The 27888-nt window shown below is 45.4% G+C and overlaps 1 protein-coding gene across 1 annotated transcript in view; it reads right to left on the minus strand.

Moving 5' to 3' along the window:
- TSNARE1 (t-SNARE domain containing 1) overlaps positions 1 to 27888 on the minus strand; it is a 637975-nt gene that overhangs the window by 212571 nt on the left and 397516 nt on the right. The window contains exon 7 of the mRNA XM_030553891.1: positions 20352 to 20442. Within this exon, the coding sequence (XP_030409751.1) occupies positions 20352 to 20442 (91 nt within the window). The remainder of the gene's footprint in view (positions 1 to 20351; positions 20443 to 27888) is intronic.

The raw sequence follows: 27888 nt of genomic DNA on the forward strand, positions 1-27888 counted from the left end.
CCTATTTTCTTTAAAAAAATGTGGGTTAAAAATGGCTTTCAGTTGTATATAAAAATCAGTGTAGCTACAATGATGAATCACAGAATATCAGGGTTGGAAGGGACCTCAGGAGGTCATCTAATTCAACCCCCTGCTCAAAGCAGGACCAATCCCCAAACAGATTTTTACCCCTGTTCCCTAAATGGCCCCCTCAAGGACTGAACTCACAAAAGACGGTTACTCACCTTTGTAACTGTTGTTCTTCGAGATGTGTTGCTCATATCCATTCCAGTTAGGTGTGTGCGCGCTGCGTGCACGTTCGTCGGAGAAACTTTTACCCTAGCAACCCAGGCGGGTCAGCTGGGCGCCCCCTGGAGTGGCGCCGCTATGGCACCCAATATATATCTCAGCCGACCCGGCCACCCTTCAGTTCCTTCTTGCCGGCTACTCCGACAGTGGGGAAGGAGGGCGGGTGTGGAATGGATATGAGCAACACATCTCGAAGAACAACAGTTAGAAAGGTGAGTAACCGTCTTTTCTTCTTCGAGTGATTGCTCATATCCATTCCAGTTAGGTGAATCCCAAGCCTACCTAGGCGGTGGGGTCGGAGTGAGAAGTCGCGGCATGGAGCACTGCCGAGCCGAAGGCCGCGTCATCTCTGGACTGCTGGACCAGGGTGTAATGGGAAGCAAAGGTGTGGACCGATGACCAGGTCGCTGCCCGACAGATCTCCTGGATGAGCACACGGGCGAGGAAAGCCAGCGACGACGCCTGCGCCCTGGTAGAGTGCGCAGTCACACGGCCCGTAGGAACGTGAGCCAAGTCATAGCAGGTCCTGATACAGGACGTTACCCACGAGGATAACCTCTGTGAGGAAATGGGAAGCCCCTTAATGCTGCCCGCTACTGCCACGAAAAGCTGGGGGAATTTGCGGAAGGGTTTGGTCCTCTCCACATAAAAAGCAAGAGCCCGACGGACATCAAGCGAGTGGAGTTGTTGCTCCCTGCATGAGGAATGAGGCTTCGGGGAAAAAACGGGGAGGAAGATCTCCTGGTTGACGTGAAAGGCTGAGACCACCTTGGGGAGAAAGGCCGGGTGCGGTCTCAGCTGCACCTTATCTTTATGGAAGACCGTATACGGGGGATCTACCGTGAGAGCCCGGAGTTCCGACACCCATCTAGCTGAGGTAATGGCTACTAGAAAAGCAGTCTTCCAAGAAAGATAGAGCAGGGAGCAAATCGCTAACGGCTCAAAGGGGGGCCCCATGAGCCGAGTCAGAACCAGGTTGAGATCCCAGGTAGCGGCAGGGGGGCGGACGTCGGGGTATAGACGTTCCAGCCCCTTCAGGAATCTAGTCACCATCGGGTGACAGAAAACGGAGCGGCCATCCCCACCCGGATGAAAGGTGGAGATAGCCGCCACGTGAACCCAAAGGGACGATATCACCAGGCCCTGTTGCTTGAGGGACCAAATATAGTCCAAAATATCGGCGACCGAAACTTCCATAGGGAGAAAACCCCTCTCCGTGCACCAACAGGAGAAAGGCTTCCACTTGGCCGAGTACGTCGCTCTGGTGGAAGGCTTTCTGCTGCCCAAGAGTACCTCACGTACCGGGGTAGAGCATCGTAATTCGGATCTGGTCAGCCACGCAGGAGCCATGCTGCTAGGTGCAGCGACTGGAGGTCCGGGTGACAGAGAGTACCGTGGTCCTGGGTGATCAGGTCCGGGTGAAGGGGCAGGGGGACTGGGTTGGCTATGGCCAGGTCCAGCAACATGGGGTACCAATGTTGCCTGGACCACGCTGGAGCTACCATAATCACGCGGGCCCTGTCCCTGCGCACCTTCAGAAGGACCTTGTGGACCAGTGGGAAGGCGTAGAACAAGTGGGTCGTCCACGGAATAAGGAAGGCGTCCGCTATAGACCCAGGTTCCCGGCCCTGAAAGGAGCAGAACGCCTGGCATTTCCTGTTCCCCCTGTCCCCGTGAAGAGGTCCACGCGGGGACAACCCCACCTCTGGAAGAGTGAGAGGGCGACGTCCAGGCGAAGGGACCACTCGTGCGTGAGGAAAGATCTGCTCAGGCGGTCCGCCAGCATGTTCCGTACTCCGGGGAGGAAGGAAACCGTGAGGTGAATGGAGTGGGCTATACAAAAGTCCCAGAGTTGCATCGCCTCGTGACATAGGGGAGAGGATCTGGTGCCGCCCTGCTTGTTGATATAGTACATGGCCGTTGTGTTGTCGGTGAACACCGCGACACAACGACCTAGGAGCTGATGAGAGAATGTTTGACAAGCAAGGCGGACTGCTCTTAACTCCCGCATGTTGATGTGTAAATCCACCTCCTGCGGGGACCACAGGCCCTGTGTCCTCAGGGTTCCCAGGTGGGCCCCCCAGCCGAGATCTGAGGCATCCGTTGTTAGGGACACCGAGGGTTGGGGCGGATGAAACGGGAGACCCGCACACACGATGGACTGGTCTAGCCACCACCGGAGGGAATCCAGCAACCCCTGGGGGATGGTGATAACAGTGTCCAGCGAATGTCTGGTCGGCCGGTACTGCGTGATGAGCCAAGATTGGAGGGGCCTCATGCGGAGCTGCGCATAACCTGTCACGAATGTGCAGGCCGCCATGTGGCCTAAGAGGGTTAGGCATGTCCTTATAGAGGTCAGGGGGGCCGCCTACAAGTGTTGAATAATGGCCGACAGTGACTGGAACCTGGGCAACGGCAGAAGGGCCCTGGCCAAGGTGGAGTCCAGAACGGCCCCGATGAACTCTATCCTCTGCGTGGGGAGCAGAGTGGACTTGTCCACGTTGATAATGAGGCCCAAGGTAGTAAAGAGGCCGCTGATCCTGCGGACGTGGTTGCGGACCTGCAGCTCCGATGTGCCTCGGATCAGCCAGTCGTCGAGGTAAGGGAACACGTGAATGCGACTGCGCCGAAGATATGCAACGACGACAGCCATGCATTTGGTGAATACACTCGGGGCCGTAGAGAGGCCAAACAGGAGGACCGCGAATTGGTAGTGATGGCGGTCGACCACGAACCGAAGGAAATGCCTGTGATGTGGTAATATGGCGATATGAAAGTAAGCGTCCTGCATGTCAAGGGCGGCGTACCAGTCTCCAGGATCCAGGGATGGGATAATGGTCCCCAGGGATACCATGCGGAACTTCAACTTCACCAGATGTTTGTTGAGTTCCCGCAGGTCGAGGATAGGTCTGAGGCCTCCCTTGGCCTTGGGGATGAGGAAGTAGCGGGAATAAAACCCCTTGCCCTTCTTGTTCTCCGGAACCGCCTCTATGGCCCCTTTGTCGAGAAGCGTCTGCACCTCCTGGCGGAGGACTTGCTTGTGAGAGGGGTCCCTGAAGAGGGATGAGGGTGGGGGGACAGGAGGGAGGGAAAGACGTAAACTGCAGACGGTATCCAGTCTGCACAGTGCGTAAGACCCATCGGTTGGATGTTATTTGGGTCCACGCCTGAAGGAAAAACGAAAGGCGGTTGGAAAACGAGGGGGAAGGATCCATGGGGGAAACTGGTACTGCCCCCTCGGGCGCACCTTCAAAACGAACATTTGGGTCCAGGCGGGGCTTTGGAGGAGCTCTGATTCTGCCCCCCTTGGTTCCCCGACTGTCTGCGCCTGCCATTTCTGCCGCGGCGCCTATTGAGGTCCTGGCGCTGGCGGAGCTGGGGGAACGGCCGGTGCTGCTGCTGTTGCTGCGGCTGGAAGGGTCTGCGTTGTGTCCCGGGAGTATGCATCCCAAGGGAGCGCATGATGATCCGACTGTCCTTTAGACTTTTTAGTCTGGGGTCTGTCTTCTCCGAGAACAGGCCCTGGCCTTCGAACGGGAGGTCCTGGATGGTATATTGGAGCTCCGGTGGAAGGCCAGAAACCTGAAGCCAGGAGATGCGGTGCATTGTAACCCCTGAGGCGAGGGTACGAGCAGCCGAGTCTGCTGCGTCCAAGGAGGCCTGCAACGAGGTTCTTGCGACCTTCTTGCCCTCATCAAGAATTGCCGCAAATTCTTGACGCGCCTCCTGTGGCAACAGCTCCTTAAACTTATCCGTTGCCACCCAAGAGTTAAAGGCGTAGCGGCTAAGAAGGGTTTGCTGGTTGGAAACCCTGAGCTGAAGGGCCCCCGCAGAATACACCTTGCGGCCGAGGAGGTCCATACGCCTGGCCTCCTTGGATTTGGGAGCTGGAGCTTCTTGTCCATGACACTCCCTCTCGTTCACCGACTGCACTACGAGGGAGCAGGGTGTTGGGTGAACATGGAGGTACTCATATCCCTTGGAGGGGACCATGTACTTCCGTTCCATGCCTCGCGCCGCAGGGGGGATGGAGGCCGGCAATTGCCAGATCGTATTGGCGTTGGCCTGGATAGTCCGAATAAAGGGCAGGGCGACCCTGGTGGCAGCATCTGAGGAAAGGATGCTCACCACGGGATCTTCGATCTCGGAGACCTCCTCCGCTTGTAGGTTTAAGTTCTGCGCTACGCGCCTGAGGAGGTCCTGGTGTGCCCTGAGGTCGAGTGGGGGAGGGCTGGTGGAAGAAGTGTCTGCCACAGCCTCATCGGGAGAAGACGATGAGGAGACCCCTGGCACGAGAGTGTCCATAGGGGGGTCTGTCTGAGCCTGTGCCTCTGACTCCGGAGGGAGCTCAGGGTCCTGCTGTTTGGACCTGTCCTCCGCGTCTGGAGAGGGAGGGGGGCGAGACAACGATGCCTCCGGCGCCCTGTGCTCCGTCGTCGCAGGCCTAGGAGGAAGCTGCTGGGAGCCCTGGGCTTGGTGGTACGCCCAGGGCGTCCAGAATCCCCACTGCTGCGGTCCCTGGTCCTGTTGAGGAGGGTCTTGAAAAAGGGCCGTGTGCCTGTCTGTGTCCAGTGCATAAACACTGCCCGCCTGTGACGATACAGACGGCTGTCTGGAGGGCCATGGAGGAGCCGAATGCGGAAGGTAGCCATCCCTTCGTCCTGACGCCGAAGATGTTCTCGGTGCTGGGGACCGGTACCGGGAGTCATACCGGTGCCGGGATCGGGACCGGGGCCTGTCTTGGACTCGGTGCCGGGAGTGGGACCGGTACCTGCCGCCGACTCGGTGCCGGGATCGGGACCGGGACCTGCCACCGACACGGTGCCGGGATGTCGACCGGGACCGGGACCTGCCACCAGCTCGGTGCTGGGAGGTCGACCGGGGAGTTGATCGACGGCGGGAACGGCTCCTAGAGTCCCGGTGCCGGTATCGGTGACTGGAACCAGACCGGGACTGTTTGGAGGATGACCGGTGACGCGAGTGTGACCGGTATCGCCGAGGGGAGCGGTGCTGGGACTGCGAGCGGCGCCGGGATCAGGAGTGTGCACGGTGACGGGACCTGGACAGCGAACGTGAGTCCCGAGACGGTGCTCTCATCGTCGGCTTGCCTCTGGACACAACCCGCACCGGAGGTACCGGGGGTGGAGGCTGAGCTGGCTCTGTCAGAGCGATTAGGTCCCGTGCCGAGGCAAAAGTCTCCAGCGTCGATGGGACCAATAGCTCAACCCCAGATCTTATGGGGGAGCTAGGAGGGACCGGACTCGACGGACCCTCCGGGCCCAGAGTCGACGGGATCCCTGTCGGTGGCGGTCCAGTTCCGGTGTAGTGGCGACGGTCTGTGAAGCTGCCGGGTTGAGTGCCGCTTCCATAAGGAGAGTCCTCAGTCTCTGGTCTCTCTCCTTCTTTGTTCTAGGCTTAAAAGCCTTACAAATGCGGCACTTCTCCGAGATGTGCAATTCCCCCAGGCACTTTAGGCACGTGTCGTGGGGATCGCTGGTCGGCATCGGCTTCTTACAGGCCGTGCATTGTTTGAAGCCCGGCGAACCAGGCATGGGCCTGGTGCCGGGTGCCGGGAAGGGCTACGGCCCAAACCGGCTAACAAATATTTACAACTATTTACAAAATACTACTCAACTAACTATACTTACCAACTATTTACTACTAACTACAACTATGAACTGTACAACGAAGGAGAGCTAGGGACGTGGAAGGCGGCCAAGCTGTGTTCCACAGTTCCAACGACCGACACGGGGGTAAGAAGGAACTGAGGAGCGGGTGGGCCGGCAGGGGTATATATCAAGCGCCATGGCGGCGCCACTCTAGGGGGCGACCTGCCGGCCCACTGGAGTTGCTAGGGTAAAAAGTTTCCAATGAACGTGCACGCGCAGCGCGCACACCTAACTGGAATGGATATGAGCAATCACTCGAAGAAGAACCCTAGGTTTAGCAGGCCAATGCTCTAACCACAGAGTTATCCTTCCCCGCCAGAAGTAGAATGTGGTCCAAGATGTCCAATATTTCTGTGGCTATCCAGAAAAGATCCATAGTTGGTGGAAAGCAGCCTAGCTCCATTGAGGTCAGTTTAGTCTCTCAGTTTAAACCATTTCAGGAAGGCATCCTTAATTTAGGAAGGATGCTTAAGCATGTGTTTAGCTTTAAGCGGGTACTTAGATGGTTTCTTGACTTAGAGTGTTAGTTTCCACGGAAGATGATCTATTCACAGTGAACCAGATTGTATTCCCATTGTAATCAATGCAAGTTTGTACATTGACTTGAGTGGAATCAGGATTTGGCCAACTAAGATACAAGAATATGCCATTTGGGATTTTTCTTCATAGATTCTAGGACTGGAAGGGACGTCGAGATGCCATCGAGTCCAGTCCCCTGCTCTCATGGCAGGACCAAATACTGTCTAGACCATCTCTAATAGACATTTATCTAACCTACTCTTTAATATCTCCAGAGATGAAGATTCCACAACCTCCCTAGGGAATTTATTCCAGTGTTTAACCACCCTGACAGTTAGAAACTTTTTCCTAATGTCCAACCTAAATCTCCCTTGCTGCAGTTTAAGCCCATTGTTTCTTGTTCTGTCTTTAGAGGCTAAAGTGAACAAGTTTTCTCTCTCCTCCTGATGACACCCTTTTAGATACCTAAAAACTGCTATCATGTCACCTCTCAATCTGCTCTTTTCCAAACTAAACAAACCCAATTCTTTCAGCCTTCCTTCATAGGTCATGTTCTCAAGACCTTTAATCATTCTTGTTGCTCTTCTCTGCAACCTCTCCAGTATCTCTACATCTTTCTTGAAATGCAGTGCCCAGAACTGGACACAGTACTCCAACTGAGGCCTAACCAGCGCAGAGTAGAGTGGAAGAATGACTTCTCGCGTCTTGCTCACAACACACCTGTTAATGCATCCCAGAATCACGTGTGCTTTTTTGCAACAGTATCATACTGTAGACTCATATTTAGCTTGTGGTCCACTATAACCTCTAGATCCCTTTCTGCCATACTCCTTCCTAGACAGTCTCTTCCCATTTTATATGTGTGAAACTGATTTTTCCTTCCTAAGTGGAGTACTTTGCATATGTCTTTGTTAAACTTCATCCTGTTTACCTCAGACCATTTCTCCAATTTGTCCAGATCATTTTGAATTATGACTCTGTCCTCCAAAGCAGTTGCAATCCCTCCCACTTTGGTGGTATCTGCAAACTTAATAAGCGTACTTTCTATGCCAATATCTATGTCGTTGATGAAGATATTGAACAGAGCCGGTCCCAAAACAGATGCCTGCGGAACCCTTGTTATACCTTTCCAGCAGGATTGGGAACCATTAATAACTACTCTCTGAGTACGGTTATCTAGCCAGTTATGCACCCACTTATAGTAGCCCCATCTAAACTGTATTTGCCTAGTTTATCGATAAGAATATCATGAGAGACTGTATCAAATGCCTTACTAAAGTCTATGTATGCCATCATGTACAATACTCTGTCCATGATTAATCACAACTTGCTGGGGGTATGTGGGGGGGAAAAGACATCACAAGGCAATAAACATGTAACTGAATAACACAATTAAAGTATATTCCTTCCAAGATACAAAGAGCTAATGCAGTGGTCCCCAAGCTTTTCGTCTGGCAAGCGCCAGATGAAGGACCATGGCAGCGATGGAACATCTGCCCAAATGCAGCCGAATTTCTGCGGCGTTTCAGCGGCGACGCTTCTCGATGACATCACTTGCTGCCGACAAATGACATCATCAAGAGACGTCGCCACTGAAATGCTGCAGAAATTTGGCGACATTTCGGCGGATGTTCAACCGTTGGCCAGGATGTGGGTGCACTTAGGTGACCCCGCGGGCGCACCCTGTTGGGGACTCCTGAGCTAATGGAACCATTTAACAAGGCAGCTTTATCTGAGATTAAAGAAATACACTAACACCTCAGTAAACTAATACCAACTAAGTTACAACAAAGTCAGACACAGAACCTTAATTATCTGAAATTTGCAAATTAATATGAATTTTTGGCCCATTTCTTTTCGATAGTTACAGGATCATTTGTGAATCCACACCCTACTCTCCACAACAGCTCCCTAGCACAGATGGTCATTTTTTTTTAAAACAACCTGGTTTTACCCATGAAAAAAATGCCATTTTCTCAAATCCAAAGTTTTATGCAACAAAAATTAAGTTTTGCCAAGAAAGAAAGAAAGAAAAAAATCAATGATCAGTGTAGCATTTGGGCTCAGGCCGCATCCCAGGCTCTTAGACCCACCTCTCTCGCAGGGCCTGGGCTACACCCCAACCATGAATATCTGCACTACAGTTTTACTGGAGTGTATAAATTCCTAAGTGACGGCACCTTAAAACTGAGGTCTGAGATACAGTATCAGAAACATTCTCTACTTGTAAAAACAGTTAGATGTGAAAAAATCTCCTGAGGAAAGTCCATTTCTAGAGATATTTCGGTGTGGACAAAACAGTAGAAAGCATATGGTGGGGAACAGACCTGTATTAGCCAGGAACTGAACAACATAATTCAACATTTCTATTTTTTAGGATTCTATGATCATTGCCATCTGCCAAGGGTGACACATGCTACTGAACGATATACAATTTTAAAAGGAGGAACAACCTCATTGAATTCAGTGGAACTACTCCACATCAGTAAGGGGATTACAGATTAGCACTTTATTAACGCTTCAGTTATTGTCCTCTAAAGTTCAAACGCACATACCTACCTGTTTGCTGCTTCTCTGCGCAGAAGGAAGCAAAGCTTTGGACTTCTCTGCTATTTTCTGCCAAAGGAAAAAAAAAAGGATTTTTGGCATCAATGGTCAATTTTTTTTTTGGGGGGGAGGAATCACATTTAACTCTTTTTTCATTCACATTACATTTAAAAAAAATAGAAATTAATATAACCCTGTAGCTTAGCAATGGAAAAACCGCCTTGAAGAAGCAGACCTTTCAGGAATTAAGTCATTTAAGCTTCAAGCATGACAAGGTTATCAAAACCAAAATATGCATTTAAGAAAAGACAGTCAGGACGTGGGTAAGTAGCAATTTACCAGTCAGTTCAGCTTCCTGCCACAGCCGGGCATTCGCAAAATGCAACAGCTAATTTTGGCACTATGGGATTTATTTAAAAAGTCAGATGCACAGCACAGATGGAATATGCTGATGAACATTAATCTAACAACAAACAAACTCATTACACAGATATTGTTGACTTGTGATTTAACGAGACAGTGCCATCTAATTTAGACCCAGCACTTAGGTTTTTGAAACAGAGGCGGAAAGGTTGTATGAAGAGATATATGAGTAGAAAGCATACAGTGGCATTTCTATTATATATATACATTTTAAAGACTAATTAGTTGGGGATTTGTCCTGCTTTGGGCATGAGATTGGACTAGATACCTCCTGAGGTCCCTTCCAACCTTCATATTCTAGGATTCTATGGAAACTTTAAAAAAAAACAACACACTTTCCTGCAGCATTGGAAACCCAAACAAACAGTCTGGCTCTAAGGCAGGAGAAACAGTAAGTGAATCTTCCCAGTCTACTTCCACAATCACATGCAAAAGAGTCAACTGTGTCAATGGTGTAGTGTACATGAGGGTTTTTAAAAAAAATAAATTCTTTCAACTTCACTAATATAAAGTGTTATCAACAAAGGGCCCAATTCAGAAAAGCACTTAAGAACATGTTTGACTTTAATGGGTCTTAAGCAGATGCTTACAACTAAGCACATAATTAAAGAGTTTTGCTAAGCAGGGGTGGGACAGCCTACATTCAAAATGAAGTACAGGTTAAAGCAGTTAATCAAGGCCAGAGAAAGAACTAGTGGTTATTCAGACACCTGACTTTTACCCTGATGGTACCTCTTTGGTACCCATCAGAAATATAACTGGTTTGTGTGTGTGTTTAATAAAAATAAATAAAATCCTATTAGATCCTCATAGAAAGTGTCTTGTATGCAAATATTAGGGCTGGATTGTATGCTTCAAATATTTCATTTGCACAGAATCCCCTTTTTCCCAACTTTTGACACAAGTGCATGGCACTTCCATTGCAGAAGGGTAAGTAGGAGCTCAAGTTTGGTAAGGCTGCGCTTCAGCAGAGTTTGGAGTACTCAAGCAGATGCCTCATTGAGTAGGGCTGGCTGGGACTTTTCCAACAAAGTGGCTTTTTTGCTGGGAAATGCCAATTTGTTGAAACTGAAGCGTTCTGTGGAAACGGTTCGGATTCGATGAACTTCAGGTGAAATGCCAGCTCACCTAGAGGTTTGCTGGGGAGCCCAGGCTTACAGGGTCCGTAGTTCCAGGTCAACCCTCCCATGCGGACCAGGAAGACCTGGGATACCCGACTCTAGCAGGGGCTCCCAGGTATGTCTACACAACCCATAGAAGCTGGGTGGAGAGACTTGGGCTAGCAGGGTTCATGCTAGCGCTCTAAAAACAGCTGTGAGGCTCAGTCCCACAGGCTGGGTAGACACAGCCTCAGGATATTGGCTTCCAACTCCACTGCAGTTGGTGCCCCCAACTCTGAGGCAGTCTGCATTGGGGACCTGCCCCAGTGCCAGGGATCCTGAGAGCCCAGGGAGTCCCCTGGAGCCAGAGGTAGCTGGTTGCTCTGTTTCAGAATAACCAAAAGGAAATAGTTCAATTTTTCTCAAAAATAAATAAATTAATAAATAAAATAAATAAAAATCCAGAATTCTCTTTCTGCAGGAAATTTCAAAATGTCTAGTCTTCATTCTGGTTTGAAATTGAAACTTTTCTTTAAAATATCAGAATCTCCTGGGAAATGGAAATTCCAAATTTTGACCAGCTCTACCCCAAGGCTGTCATATGTGGAACAGACGATAATTGAGAGGACAGGGCTGGGGAAGTAAATTTGTGAGTCATCAGCATAGAGATAACTGGTGAAACCTTGCAAATGGAGAAGGTCACCTAGGAATAAGGTGGGGAGAGAAAACAGAAGGAGATGATTGGCTTTTGGTTACTTCATTTAACAGTTTGAGCTGTTGCAGCATTTTCTATTCAGCTATAGGCCTCTGGAATCCTTAGGGTCTTAAACTTTTAATATAGCAGAGTTGTCAAGGTAGGTCAACGTTTAAGCCTAACAATGTTGGACAGTGTCCCTTTAAATCGCATAGGTAAGAGCAACGCTGCACGCTAACGTTTCTTTTTCTCTTTCACCTCCCCTAAAGTCACACAAGCCATCCTGCAGCAGTTGTGTCACTCTACAATGTGCCATGCTGTGCTGTCATCACAGTACTACAGCTGCCCCTGACATTCAGCCATGGATGGATGGAGCCAGTTTCAGTAAATTATTTTATATGTTGCTATTTCACTAAATGTTTTACAGTATTTCCATACACTGTGCCACAAAATAACAGTACAAATATGTTGAAATGATCATGCTATATAACACAAACACACAAAAAAGACATGAGACACTCTATTGGCCAGTTCCATGCTCTTGGGAGTCCATAGTTGCTGTTGATCAAATCCAAATCCACAAATCAAAAAATGAAAGGAAGTGTGGGAGTCCTATTACCTTTTGCACAGCTCCATATCGCTGGATGGCATCAGACAGCTGGTTATTCAACCTGTCCAGTTGAAGTCGCTCCTGCTGTATTTAAAAGACAAAAATAAAGTAACAAAATCAGTACTAACCAATAAAATGGCTGACAATTCAGCAGAAAGTGATTGTGTATGACCTTGCCTGTGATCCTGCAAGATCTCCTAAGCTAAGCAGCATTACATCTGCCTGGTATTTGAACAGTATCTGAATTACTTGAAATACCAAGGTGCTACAGCAAGTTATTTTGGTTAGTGAGTAAGGGGATGCTTTACCCTTTGAGTTTTCCAAGTAGTTTCCCATGTATATACCAAACTGGACTGATTTTGCTTAGTTTATGCAATCTAACACTTCCACAGGAAGAGCTGGACACCATTGTTGGACAGATAAAACTAGATTAGAAACAATACAAGAGAAAATACAATAGGGAACAATCCTAGCTATTTCTCTCCTAAAATACTTTATTATTCATTTAATAAATAGACTATGATGCTCATCCATGTAGTATCTGGACTACACAACCTAATAGGCCTTTGCATGTCTAATTTCAACAGACCAAATCCCAAAGCCCTTGTATTTCACTCTGACATTACTAAGTAAAGTCTAAAGAATAAACATTTGCTGGTAGGAAAGTCGCTTATGGGTGTGATTGTTATGACATTTTTATACCAGCAAAAGCCTAATGCAGATATAGTTATACCAAGAAAAAATATACATATGTTTGCTAGTATAGCTAATTTCACTCAGGAAACTGGTACAACCTACAAGTGCAAAATTACTTTTTTTGCCCATATAAGCTGTACAATTATGTCAGAAAACCTTTCCTAGTGTAGATCTGGCCTAAGGCAAATTCCCATTGGCATCCATGGGAGTTTGACTTCAGGCAAAATCTGAGTAAAGACCTCAGGTTTTGTCCATATGATTTCACAGGAGGTCTGCCAGACCTCATGACATTCATTTTAGGGCCGGTCAAATCATATTTGGAGAATATATTAGTGGATGAATTTCACCAGTACTCACAAAACGTTATATTCAGCAAATACTTTTTGCAGCATTCAATCAGTAATATTATTCAGTGAGTACATAATGTGATGAATATCAGTGCAATTTGCCAAAAAAGCAGAAAAATGCCTTTTCCGCTGTTCGCCCAGATCTAATTGATATGAATTATCATGTCACACTGATGATGCTACAGTCAAGAGCCCACTGAGAATATGTAAGCTTTATTCTTGCTACAAATCCTCATATTCTCTTTTGCGAAAACAGAGTATTTGTTCACGAGCTGCCAAAAAATACAAAATCAAAACCAAAAAAAACCAAACACTCTGTATCCATTATACAACAAACACACAAGATGGTGCAAGACTATAGGTATATTGAAAATGAAAAGCAAACGTATTACAGCAGGATGCTCTAGACACCACAGTTTAATTCATGCATTTATTTAATGACAACACATCTATAGGAGAGATGTTATCAATGGAACAGAATGTTGCAGCATGGTCTCCTGCAGCTGTTTTTTAATGCCAAGGCAGACCCCGGAGTTTATTTGGATGACGACAAATGACTGATTGAACCATTTTGTCTGATGGGTGATTCTGTACTTGGTCTGTGCTATACCATTAATAATCATCCTCATTCTGATTGGCTTAGGGACAAAAGAGTTCTAATCAGAGGCTGGCTTGTCTATACATTTACCGACATGCTGGGAAGCCGGGCGTCCTCAGTAACAAGCCCTCCTCTCTGGAATCCAATTCCCTGGGACATATGCCTGAGTTCAAACCTGATCACATTTATGAGAGGATTCAAGATGGATTCTTTGCTCAGACTTCCCTATAACTGCCATTCTAGGATTTCTTCTTTTACTATGTTTCTCTCCCTTTAAAGTCAGGGGTCACCGAATACTTGTTCTAGTATATGGGAAAGTTGTCTTTCATATTTATATCTTGTAAAGGGCAATTAGTGCAGTGATGAGTACCTCAAATACCTGGAATAATGAAGAAATAATACTAATAAAATGGTGCTAATAAAAGTATTAGTAATAGTAGTAGCAACAATATCACCAATACTTTCCTTGTAGAAATAAACTGATTTACTATTTTATTTTTAAACCTTCTTCGGCAAATAATGGGGGACCATACTCCACTCTGTTTGACTAACACAGCTTCTCCCACAACTTATATTGAATATACTCTAAACAGCATTGAGAGATGTAGTAATGGATATCGTGACAGTTGCAAACAATGGGCACCTTATTTTTATCACAAACAAACACAAAAGCCAAGATAGTCTTTGCTCACCATGGTGCTCAGAACAAGAAAAGTTATCTCCCTGATTCATGGGTTCAGTGGTTGAAATTAAAATTTCTAGTAATTAAAATCTCTTTTCTGGTAGCAATATTATTCAAGGGCCTCTTTAGCAAATGGATTTGGGGAGTCCCTCCTTTAGATGTTAGCTATTTGGGGATAATTGGAAAAATGAATGCTTGGAGATGGACGTTGTTGAAATTCCAAACACAGTCCCCACCCTCTGCTCCTGATTGAAAGCTTTGCAACTAGCATCAGTGGATTAGCAGAATATTACAATTAGCAAGAAGGGTTGGATGAAAAGCAGAGCCACCAGCACACATGGTTTCAGGCCCCAGATCACTGAGTGTGTCTCCCCCCATCTAGTTCCAGTTTCCAGGTTGTTTAATCCACCCCTGGTAACTGTACTGATCAAAATCCATCCAAACCCAGTCTAGCACCCATTGGAGTTAAAAGAATTTTATCACTGACTTCAAAGAGAGCAGGAGCTCTTAAAATTAGAATTTCAGTAAAAAAGGATGCCCAAGCCAGCAGTGCTCCTCCAAATAACATGCTATAAACAGGAATCGTTCAATGGGCTGCAGCATTACTTTTCTAAAACAGAGGGCTTGGGACCAACACTATAGTATTTTTTTTATCAGCACGTATGTTGGATCATCTTCCAGAAACCATTCGTGGTTCAGAGGAGTCCTCTGAAGTCTTGGAGCTTGCATCTTAAAATTCAATCCCCTTGTGGGCTAAAGGATTCAGGTTTGCATAGAGATATGTTGGGAGAAAGGGAGGGGGCATCATTTAAAAAAAACGATAATGTATGACAATCACTGCTCAAAAACATCTAGCAACTCTGTGCATGTTTTATTGTTTCAGACATTGCTGAGGAATAGGGAGGTATATTTTAGAAGGCATGGGAGATGCATGATTAAATTATTAAAAATCACTTAACAACAATAACCACATCGGGCTCTTACATTGCATTTTGCATCCTCAGATTTCAAAGCACTTTAGAAGACGGGAACATGATCTCCGTTTTAAAGCTAGAATCCTATCACTTTTTAACAAGCTTTACAAACATGGTTTCAGACATGTTTTCTACCCTGAAGAACTTATCTAATGAGATCATTCAAACCTAACATTAGCCCCATAAGAAACACTGGAACTCTAGCCTGGCCCAGTGTTAGACAGGGGTGTTTCGGTATGAGCCCTTTAATGTTGGTTAGAGATAGCACCAGCATAACTGCGTGTCCAGCTAGACCAGCATTCTGCCTCCTCTCACACGGATCCAATCAATGGTCTATTTACACCAGCATCTATTCCTGATCTACTATGAGTTCATCCAGGTGGGCCTCCTGCCTCCAACAATTCTAGCCAATAAATGATGCTACAAAGGAAGGCAGGGAAAAAAACCCATAATGCACTTGGCTGGTGGCACATCACTGTTGTACAAGAAAAACTTATTGTGAAAAGCAGTACACAGAAAAATGGATCAGAAGGGACTGACTATAAAGCTTTAAATCAATGGAACGTTTCTCATGCTATAAGAAACTTTACAAGAGGAAAGCTTCAGAACGCTATCCACAGATTCCCCCAGAGTGACTTAGAGACCTAGCAACCAATCCCTATCAGAGCCATCTGTTTTATAGAAGGGAGAAAGTCTACAGGTTTTACATCAAAATTTGTAGGTTTAATTATTTAAGCTATACACTGTTATAAAGCAAGAGTAAAAAAAAAGATCTGTTAAATTAATTGACCAGGGAAAGGAAAAGTTATTATGTGATGTCAACACAGAGTTGTGAGTTTATTTCTCCTATTACCATAAACGTTTGCGTCTCTTTTCCTTTCTGCTCTTAAATATACTTTCTTTAATTTAAAAACTTTCCATCCACTACAGTGAAAACCTGTTCTGATCACAGCTGGAATCCACTTGGGCTGTAGGGGCCAATAATGACATTCAAGCATAAGGCACTGCCATTATTTTTCAGCTCACATTATTTGACTTCCCCCTGGACCCAATCTGTGTTGCACAAAATAACATGGGGATCTGCACAGAATGGCCAGGCTATCACATCTCTATAAAGTCAGTGAGACATCTTTTGTTTCATTCTAGCTAGCTTTCATCTGACCATTGAACTGCCCCACAGCTCATTCTCTCTCTGACAAAGGCTACCACGACCTTCGCTAGAGTATTCATTTGCTGCTACATCCTTTTCTTTACTACTCTATACAGGCAGGCAACGGTAAGAAACAATGCTTGTGCTCCTTCATAAAACAACATGGAGTTTTACATTAACACAGCTTCAGCCCCTTAGGGACTATATGGACAAACGCTGAGTCGAGCTGTTCTACTAATACTTGTTCTAGGAGAAGGGACACTGGGAGCAGTGTCTAGGAAGGAAGGAAATATGGAATTCTGGGGAACATCAGGGCGGGAGGGAGAAGATGCAGGGATAGTTTGGGGGAGCAGCAGCCCTTGACCCACAAGGAGTGCAAACGCAGAGTGGGAGAGAATGTTGTACGGGAACATCAAGGAGAAGCAGCTGTGGGGGTGGGGAGGGAGCTGAAGGTGCACTGGAAGTTCAAGGGAACATTAGGTAGTGAAAGCTAAAGGAAGAACAGGTGTGAGGAGAGCACAGATTGCTGAGAGCACACCAGGACAAAAGCCAGTAGGGAGAAGGTATGGCTCGTGGGTCCATGCTCTAGTCATGTGGGTAAAGGACTGGTAGTTGAGAGACAAGGATTATATTCTTCTTTTACCTACTGAATTACTGTGTTACCGGGGTCTGTCATTTAATAAACACTCAAGTTGATCCTGTTCTCCAAGATGAGCACCAAAGGTGCTTAATGACAGGTGCTTAAGAAAACTAAGCAGTCATGGGATAAAAGGGAAGATCCTCTTATGGATCACAAACTAATTAAAAAAGATAGGAAACAAAGGCCAGGAATAAATGGTTAGTTTTCACAGTGGAGAGAGGTAAATAGTGGGGTCCCCCAAGGATTTGTACTGGGCCCAGTGCTGTATAACATATTCATAAGTGATCTGGAAAAGGGGGTGAACAGTGAGGTGGCAAAATTTGCAGACAATAGAAAGTTATTCAAGATAGTTAAGTCCAAAGTAGACTGTGAAAAGGGATCTCACAAAACTGGGTGACTGGGCATCAAAATGGCAGACAAAAGTCAATCTTGATAAGCACAAAGTAATGCACATCAGAAAATATAATCCCTATTATACATACAAAAGGGGTCTAAATTAGCTGTTACCATTGAAGAAAGAGATCTTGGAACCATTGTGGAGAATTCTCTGAGAACATCTACTCAATGTGCAGTGGCAGGCACAAAAGCAAATAGAATGTTAAGAACCATTAAGACACAAATAGATAAGACAACAGAAAATATCATAATGCCACTATATAAATCCATGGTACGCCCACACCTTGAATACTTCATGTAGATCTGGTCATCTCAAAAGAGATATATTGGAATTGGAAAGGGTAAAAAGAAGGGCAACAGAAATGATTATGGGGTATGGAACAGCTTCTGTATGAGGACCAATCAATAAGAATGGGGTTGGTCAATTTAGAAAAGAGATGAGTAAGGGGGGATATGATTGAGGTTTATAAAATCATTAATGGTATGAAGACAGTGAATAGGAGGTGTTAGTTATCCCTTCATGTAACACAAGAACTAGGGGTCACCCAATGAAATTAATAGGCAGCAGGATTAAAACAAAAAAAAAGAAAGTGATTCTTCACAGAACACACAGCCAACCTGTGGAACTCATTTCCCAAGGATGTTGTGAAGGCCAAAAGTATAAATGTGTTAAAAAAGAACCAGATAAGTTCCTGGAGGATAGGTCCACCAACAGCTATTAGCAAGATGGTTAGCGATGCTACCCAATGCTAAACCTACAACTTCCAGAAGCATCTGACATTGATCACTGTCAGAGACAGGATACTGGGCTAGATGGACCATTGGTCTGACCCAGCATGGCCGTTCTTATGAGCACACAACAAGCCCTGGCCTCTTCCCCAGTGAGAATGCGCTGGACCAAATTCAGTAGTGACATAAATGGTCATAAATTACACGTTAGAAAGAAAAAGTTGGTCAGAAAAAGGGTGTAAGTGGCAAATTGTTAGAAATTGCTGGACAACCAGTAGGGATGTAACCCATACGAAGTTGGGAGAGTCGATGGGAGATGCACCAGCTTGTGTTAGGAGCTTCTTCTCCTTCTTTCCTATGTCTGGTGTAGAGCAGCAATTACAATTTCACCTGAAGTTGATCAAGCCAAATGGCTACATCAGGAATAGCAGATTTATTGCAGTAATGCCTCCTCTATATTTATAAATTGGGCAGTAGGTAGTGATATGTTCAATGGTCTGCCGTGGGGAACCACACTTGCACACCGGGAAGTTCTTGATTTTCAATTTGTGCATTAGATGTCCACATCTACCAAGGTTGGTTGAGAGTTAACCAAGGTCGAAGGTCAGACCCAGGAACCTTCGGCATGGGATCCAGCCCAAGTTACTTATTTTTAAAGTCTTGTTTAGCCCAGTCTGCTTTCTTATCATAGCCTGATTGCATGTGGCTAAATAACTGTTTCCAGAAAAAAAGGCTTGCAGGATTTATGACATTGAGGGGGGCACTGTCAAGGTCTTGGTGGATAGGGGCTGAATATACCCCTGCGAAAATTGGGGCTGGCATGGCATAAATTATAACATGGTGAGAAACTGTTTTAATTTACAAAGGGAGGCTTTGAACCCCCATTTCCCCCATTCTGGGTGAGTGGTCTACCTACCGGGACATTGGGCATAAGGGGACCACTAGCAGCAACATTTGTGCGAGCTTCAGCATGTTCGGATTTTCCCATCTCTGCCTCTCAGTATGTAAATTGAACAAATTTGTGTTGTCAGATGCTACCGGTGTGGTGTTCTGCTCTGTTCAATGCTGATATCACTTGGCTGCGTGAGTGTGTTCCCTCTGTGTGCTGTCCCAGCTCTTCGAAGATAGCTGACACAGCAGACCCGAAGAGAACCCCCAATGACCACAGAGTCTAGTATGGTACAAAGGCACTTTGGCCAGGTTTATTGCCGTACGGAGCACAATAATAGTTCCCTCCAGATTTTTACTCTGTAGGACATACTATGAGTACATGCCTCCAGTCAATGGACGCGGCTCAGTCAGTGGCGGGACTTTCCACTGCCCCCTCGGCTGGACAAAGACATCGCCCCAAGGATGCATTCTTATACACAGGTACAAACAAGTTACACATCACTCCTGACGTATTGAGGTGCAACCCTTCTACATAGCAAGGTACAACCCCTCTATGTAGTAAGGTGCCGCCTCTCACCTTGTACATGTTGGTTCGACCAAAACAACACTATCCGTCATATTACCCTTTTGGCACTGTCATTGGGATGGGTCAGCCTGTTCCTTGTTATCTGTGTGGAGTGTACAAGTATGCGAATGTTCTGCTATCTGGTGTCCAGTACCTTTCAGGTAGGTCTCTTTTTGCAGCATCAGCCCTTTCCTTGCCAGCTTCTGTGAACAGGGCCTGCCTCTGGCTCACAGCTTAACTTTGCTTTATGTTTGCAAAGTCTTCACCATTACTTTAGTTCAGGCCTCAGGCCTCATACCGGGCCTCTGATACCAAGGTTTATATCTTAGGGCCTCCTCTTACTACAATTTGCACTCAATGAATGCCACATCATGCGAGTGTCACTCCTTTGCCACTTAAATCCACTTTCACTTATTTGAAGACTCACTTGTACCCAGTGTGTAATTTGCTCCTCTCTTGATGTCATCACTAACTAGTGTCTAAGGACTTCTATGGGACATTCCCCTGCTACTCCAGTTGACATGTGGGCTCTTAAGTTTTAAACACAGTATAGGAAAGAGCTGGGATTTCACTTTGTGGCTGTAGATTTCTAATTTAATGAGAGCCAACCTCAGGAGGATAGTTCTTTCCAGAAGTCCTCAGTGGTCCCTTGAATCTGTTTTGCACTGATGATTTATCGAGGCAGCATGTAATTCAACACTACCACCATATCAAAGCAAAGAAAATTATAAAGATACCGAGCTCAGCAACTTTAAGGCACTTGCTGCCCACCACTTATCTTTAAAAACCAAACCTGAACTTTCTATCTAAATGGCATCTCCAAAGACACATACCCTAGATGAACCTCTGACAATCTCAGACAGCTGCTTGATAGCTTTCGTGCTGGTAGTAATGGTTTTATTGGTCTCTTGCTGGGTTGCATGCCTGTAGAAAAAAAAGAGACCATGCAAATTACAATTACAATTTAATTTTATAATGACTCACTCACATAACTCTCATAACACACTACAGCTATAACAGCAGAATACATACAGGCTATGCTATGAAGCTGTGACGGCAGGTATAAATAGCAGAAGCAGCAACATGAAGGTTGGATAATAGTAAATGCTAGAGAAGGAATCCAGGAAATGGTCACCAGTTGTAGTTAGCAAGAGATATGGGTTTGGATCTGTGGTTTAATATGGTGTGGTACAAAGGGAGTCAGTGGTGGGTGGAGGGAAGCAGACAGACTGTTACAGATAGTTGGTTTGGCAATAACAAAGGAGGAGAGGAAGGCTGAACAGGAAGAGAAAAAAGAGAAAGAGGGCCTCTAACAGAAAGAGATGTGATGAAGGAGCTAGGTGAGGATGAAGAAGGTCAGGATAAGGTTTGGCATTCCGATCTGTAATTTACACCAGCTGGTAAGGTGCACATGCTGCAGTTGTGGGTGCAGGCAGTTAAATGTGCTAGCAGGAAGCAAGACCAATCCATTCTGTTATTGGAATCTCTAGTGTTCATGATGATTATTTCTTGGATTTACTACTCAGTGCCGACAGCCTACCCAGTGCTGCGCAGTGCAGAGGGAGACACAGACGGCTACAAGAGGACATTGCCATGGCAGATCTAGAAGACCAGGAGACAGATTCTGTATCAGGTAGTAAAAGTCAGTCAGGATGAGGTTTAGCAGGGGGATTTAGGCACTGCAATGCAACTACAAGGTCAGGCACTAGTTGAGCAGTGGTTTTGTGAATAACAGTAGCACCTACATGTTGGATTTAGACACTCTAAGTGGCAGATAGGTGCCTAATTCTCCCTGATGAATCTAGTCCAGACTCTGCCCAAAGAAGTTTACCTGATAAATCAAACATGGCTGCCGGCAAGTAGATATTAATCCCAACCCCTCAATCGTATTGTATTGCTCAACCCCACTAGAAGGGTGAAGTCTCATTAAAAGTTGGGCAGAAATGTGAAAACCAAGTGCATAAATTACAGGTGAACAGAACAATTACTTCTTGAAAACAGGTTTCCAATGCCTTGCTGGTTATCCAGCACAATAAAAAAACAGAGAAGTCACTTGAATGCATACACAGCATATCACGACATGAGGCTTAGAAGTCATTTTTACATGGCCACATGCAGCCATTTTTACATGGTCTTATGCAGCTGTGATGGTATAATTCCCCACTCTGAACCTTAGCGTCCAAAAGATGGGGTACCAGCATGAATTCCTCTAAGCTCAATTACCAGCTTAGAACCTGTAGTGCTGCCACCAATTAGGAATTCCAGTGCCTGGTACACTCTGCTCCCCACAAAACCTTGCCCGGGGACCCCAAAGACCTAGTCCCTCTGGATCTTAACACAAGGAAAGTAAACCCTTTCCCTCACCATTGCCTCTCCCAGGCTTCCCCTCCCTGGGTTACCCTGGAAGATCACTGTGATTCAAACTCCTTGAATCTTAAAACAGAGAGGAAAATTCACCTTCCCCCTTCCTTCACTCTCCCCCTCCCAGACTCTCCCTGAGAGAGAAAGTAATCCTAACACAGAGAGAAAATAACCTCTCTCTCCCCCTTCCCTCCTTTCTCCCCACCAATTCCCTGGTGGATCCAGACCCAGTCCCCTGGGGTCTCACCAGAATAAAAAAACAATCAGGTTCTTAAACAAGAAAAGCTTTTAATTAAAGAAAGAAAAACAGTAAAAATTATCTTTGTAAATTTAAGATGGAATATGTTACAGGGTCTTTCAGCTATAGACACTGGGAATACCCTCCCAGCCTAAGTATACAAGTGCAAATTAAAATCCTTTCAGTAAAATACAAATTTGAACTCCTTCCAGCCAAATACACATTTGCAAATAAAGAAAACAAACATAAGCCTAACTCGCCTTATCTACCTAGTACTTACTATTTTGGATCTATAAGAACCTGTATCAGAGAGATTGGAGAGAAACCTGGTTGCACATCTAGTCACTCTCAGAACTCAGAGAGAACAACCACCAAAAACTAACAGCACACACAAAAACTTCCCTCCCTCAAGATTCAAAAGTATCCTGTCCTCTGATTGGTCCTCTGGTCAGGTGACAGCCAGGCTCACTGATCTTGTTAACCCTTTCCAGGCAAAAGAGATATGAAGTACTTCTGTTCTGTTAACGCTTACTTATTTGTTTATGACAGCAGCCAATTACCACTGGCGGGGCGGCAGCAGCAGCAGGGAGGGATAGCTCAGTGGTTTGAGCATTGGGTTGCTAAACCCAGCGTTACGAGTTCAATCCTTGGGGGTCATTTAGGGATCTAGGGCAAAAAAAAACCCAAAACTGTCAGGGACAGCACTTGGTTCTGCTAATGAAGGCAAGGACTGGACTCAATTACCTTTCAAGGTCCCTTCCAGCTCTATGAAATAGGTATATGTCCATATAATATTAGTAGTCAAACATACTATGTTTACAATAGAAATACAGATCCACCTACTATCTTCTCTACCAAACTCAAGCAGATGAAAAGGCCTGGTAGTTTTGAAGAGAAGTAACACAGGTGATTTTCTCCAGATGTTGCAGGAATCTTTTTTCCCCTTCAGTGGCACACTACAACCAGAGTCCATAGTACCTCTATGGAGTGATGAGAGGGTAAACAAAGAGACAATCATTTATCCTGCTGCTATCACACCACGCAACCTGAGCCTGTATCTAACGGATAGTAGTTCAAACAGAAAATAAACACACATCAGTCCTCTATTCCACAGTCGCACAGTGCAACCCGCCCACTACCCCACTCCACCCCAGTACCACAAGCATTGTCAAAGGGTTTTATCTTCCAGGCCCTCATTCCAGCTCTTCTAGCTTCTCCTTTTTGGAACAAATCCAGCTCAAAAAGAAAGTCTTTCCAGGGCACAAATATATTTTTCATCCACAGCGTCTTCTTTTTGTGGTCCAGGAACCTCATCCCCCACTCTGGATTCCTTTTCCTGTCTGGGATATAAAGCAGCTGGGTCTGGCTGCCTGAGGAGCTCCAGCTGCCTTATCCTTCTAAAATCTCTGCTCTTCTGTCTGTTCTTTGACTCCATCCCAGAAGCACATGGTAGAGAGGTAGGTTTTGAATCTGTCTCTTTCCAGGCAGTCCTCAAATCATGTCCTGAATCCTCTTAATGCCTAGACTTCTGGCATTATCCACTGTCAGAAGACAAGATACTGGGCTAGATGGACCAAAGTTCTGACCCAATATGACCATTCTTATGTTCTTAGTATATATACCATCACAGGCACATTGTATCATCCTGCCATATATACACTGCACCACTGACACCCTCCCTCCCTGCCACAGCAACGCTGCACCATATGCACCTTACAGCAGTTTGACACATGCACACTGCCCCAGGTGCACAATGCTCCATTGTATTCACCTCTGCAGCAAGGCTATGCAGGATCTATCAGTTTTTAACAAGAACTCTAGAAACACCCAATAGCTGACACAGGTAGGACAGCCGTCTGTGATCAAAATCCAGTAATTTTATGCACCATATCTAACAACTCTAGAAATGAAAGATATTTCCTGAGCCACACAGCAACACTTCAGATGCACATTAAGGACTCAGCAATACTATGCAGAGGAAGTTGACTCCTTTGTCACCACAGAGGCCAAAGAACTAAAGAGAAACTAAGATGTAGACAGGTGTTTAACTATTTTAATTGGTCATAAGTAGAGTTGGTCAATTTTTTTCAAAGAGTTAATTTGTTGAAAGCTTCAGTTTCAGTCAGCCTAAAACTATTTATGAATTTGACACAAATTCACCAAATAATTTCGGCCACCTTTTTTCCAGGGCTTAGATGCCATTCACAGAATGGGAGGGGGGAGAAGTAGTATGCTCTCCTTATAACTTTGAGACCAGTGGTCAGGGCACTCACCTAATATGTGGGGCAGGGACATTAATTTGGATCTCCCCCTCCCTGATGAGTTCCCTATCCACCAGGCCATAGAGTACTCTATCTGCAGATAGAGTGGAACAGCTGTAACAGGAGAGATTGAGAGAGGCCAACACACCAGAGTATTCTGTAGCCCCCAATGGCCAAGGCATACACCCACAATGTGGGGGACCCAAGTTCAAATCCCTGCTCCATATCAGACAGAGAGGGGAATTGAACCTCGGTCTTTCACATCCCAGTGAGAGCTCTAACTACTGGGCTTGAAGTTGGCCACCAACACCACAACTACCGCCGCTTGCTTGCTGTGCTGCCAAAATTTGCAAAACTAGTCCTTCATTTCCTTTGCTTTTAAGTTAAAAACTGCATGGAAACCAACCCAAACCAAACCAGATTGTTTCAAGGCATACAAAATGTTTTGTTTGATCCAAAATGAAGCTGTTGCCTTCTTCAATTCACCAGCATTTGTTGGAATTTTTGAGTTGATTCAAATTGAAATGATGTTTTAACTGCCAACAAATTGAAAAATCCATTATTCACCTTTCTCTTTAATACATTTGGTTATTTCATGATCCCTTTAACTACTCTCTTATGTTTTCATTGATTTATGGAAAATATCACATCTTACCGCATGCAAAGTGTTACAGAGTGTTACAGAGGGACGACTGAAAACCAAACTCTCCATCATCATTACATCTTCTGTCCTGAGGAATATTTTGTAGTCCAATCCCCATATGAGTCATCCTACTAAGTGCATGACTTCCATGAGTGAGGGTTCCATGATTGAGCCTTTAACAAATACTTTCTTTTCATATAATTTAATATAGAACAAGATACTAGAGTTAATCCTCAGTCACCTTCTTAACCTCAAAAATCTGTCTATCTACAGAAGTTGGAAATTTCCATATGGACAATCCCCATCCCGAAAGTAAAAGGCTTCGTTGCTTCTACACATTCAGTTCTTTTCAATGTCTGAAGTTGAGTAAAATCCCAGTTTTGTTTGGATTCTAATATAAATTTTAACCTTACATACAGTATATCAGCAGTTATCAAACCATTTTAATGGGGTTTCCAGGGCCAGCATTATACTTGCTGGGACCCAGGGTTGAAGTTGAAGTCCAAGCTCCATCTCTACGTGGGCGGCAGGGCTTGGCTGTCTCCCCTTCTCCCCTGATGGGGGCAGCAGGGCTTGGATTGCGGACCCCTCCCCACCGACCTGGGGCAGTGGGGCTCAGGCTCTGATCGCTCCCTCTCTGGGTCATGTAGTAGTAACTTTATTGTCAGAAGGGAATTGCAGTGCCATGAAGTTTGAGAACCCCTGCAGTACATAATACATTCAAGTTTGGCGTAAACTTGTAACTTGCATCCTTCAATTTGTCTGCCTTAAAAAAACTGCTCTCTATCCCCCTTTTAAAACACATTTTAAACAACATTTCAGTGCTCAACTTTGGTAGTTGCAAGTGTGTTGTCAGCATAATTAACTTACTATGCTTCAGCCTCAGAGATACATTCAGAAATCAGACAGTGATTATATTTAATTTACATTAAATGCTATTAAGATCTTCATTAAAAATAAAGGCCTTGGAATTCCACCTCCTGCAGCATTTTATTTTACTTTAATATGCAATGGTAATAAGATATGCCTCTACTATTATTATTAGTAGCTTCCTCCATATCCCTCTCCCTATGGAACTGTGTAAGTTAATTAAAGGGATGTCTCAGATGAATACAATTTCATTTTGAGAAAAGTCACCCACACAATAGTAAGTTAAATATATGATCTATACAGATATAGTGTGAATATTTTATACATGCTGAAAAGAACTACACTGGCTATCATGATGAACTGCAGGACTACAAATGGGATGGAATTCTCTTAGGAGGAATAAACTTTTCTGATTCGTGTATGTTTATAAGAAAGGATGCAAAGATACCGAACACTATAAACCAACAGTGGTGAAAGCTTAGCCCACATAATTCTACAATCAAACCCCTGGCTGACATTTTCTTTAATATGGAAGTATGGCCCATTGGATGTATAGTTCCTAGCATGCAGTTCGGACAGGTTCTAGACTAAAAATTGCTTATTTTTAGGCACTAAGTACACTGACTCCTCACTTAACGATGTAGTTATGTTCCTGAAAAATGTGACTAATTGAAACAATGTTAAGGGGATCCAATTTCCCCATAAGAATTAATGTCAGTAAGGGGGTTAGGGTCCAAAGATATTTTTTTTTTCACCAGACAAAGACATATTTATATTTTATACACACACACACAGTATAATTTTAAACAAACAATTTAACACTGGTACACAGTGATGATGATTGTGAAGCTTGGTTGAGGTGGAGGAGTCCCTTACTGCTAAATGATGAACTAGCAATAGGCTGAGCCTTGGGGGTTAAATCTCTCTCTACACAAGGCAGCAGGAATGGAGGGAGATATGTGTCTCTCTCTTAAGTACACTGCCTTCTTAATTCTGTCAGCTTGCTGAGATGTAGCTGCTGCAAGCTCCCTCAGTCCTGAGTCCTGGTCTGCCCCCCCCCCCCCCCCGATTTATGGAAGATGGGGTAAGCGGGGTGCAGTAGTAGGGGTGAGGGGGACACCCTGACATTAGCCCCCGTCTTCCTTCCCTCCTCCCTGCACAGCAAGCAGGAGTCTTGGGGAGCAGCTCCAAGGCTGAGGGCAGGAGCAGCACATGGCAGTGGGGGGAGGGACAGCTGAACTGCAGGCAGCTGCTGCACAGGGAACTTAGGGGAGTGGTGAGCTGACAAGAGGAGCTGACAGGGGGCTGCCGGTCCACTCTGGTTCCAAGCCCCCACCAGCTCCTCTTCCTGCAAGCAGTAGACAAAGCAGGCGGCTGCCAAACGATGTTAGAAGGGAGCATTACGCAACTTTAAATAAGCCTGTTCCCTAATTGCAACGAAACAATGTTAGCTGGGACGACTTTAAGTGAGGAGTTACTGTAATTCTATGAACCAGGAACTGATCTTAGATTGTATTCCCAGCCCTGCCACTGACTTGCTGTGTGGTTTTAGTCAAGCCATTTTTGCTTCAATTTACCATAGCCATGCTTCATTTATCCAGTTTTAAAGTGAGAGGCAAGCAAAGTGATCTCTCCATTTCCCTCCTCTAGATCACCGGGGTGTAATGAAGCACGTTCAGTATTGTTTGTACAAGGTTTGGAGATTCTTAGTGAAAAACAAAGTACAAAATCTGATCAGACTCTTAGGATGGACTTCAAATGAATCGACAGAGAGTCTGAAGAAGTGAGCTGTAGCTCATGAAAGCTCATGCTGAAATAAATGTGTTAGTTTCTAAGGTGCCACAAGTACTCCTGTTCTTTCTGCGGATACAGACTAACACGGCTGCTACTCTGAAACCAGAGAAACCTAAGGGGTTCATCATGTTTATCTTCCCCTTCATCTGAGGCTCCCTGCCATAAACAACCACCTTGGGGATGCATTTACATGCTAGTTCCAG

The sequence above is a fragment of the Gopherus evgoodei genome, chromosome 2 (assembly GCF_007399415.2).
Source record: "Gopherus evgoodei ecotype Sinaloan lineage chromosome 2, rGopEvg1_v1.p, whole genome shotgun sequence".
NCBI lineage: Eukaryota > Metazoa > Chordata > Testudines > Testudinidae > Gopherus > Gopherus evgoodei.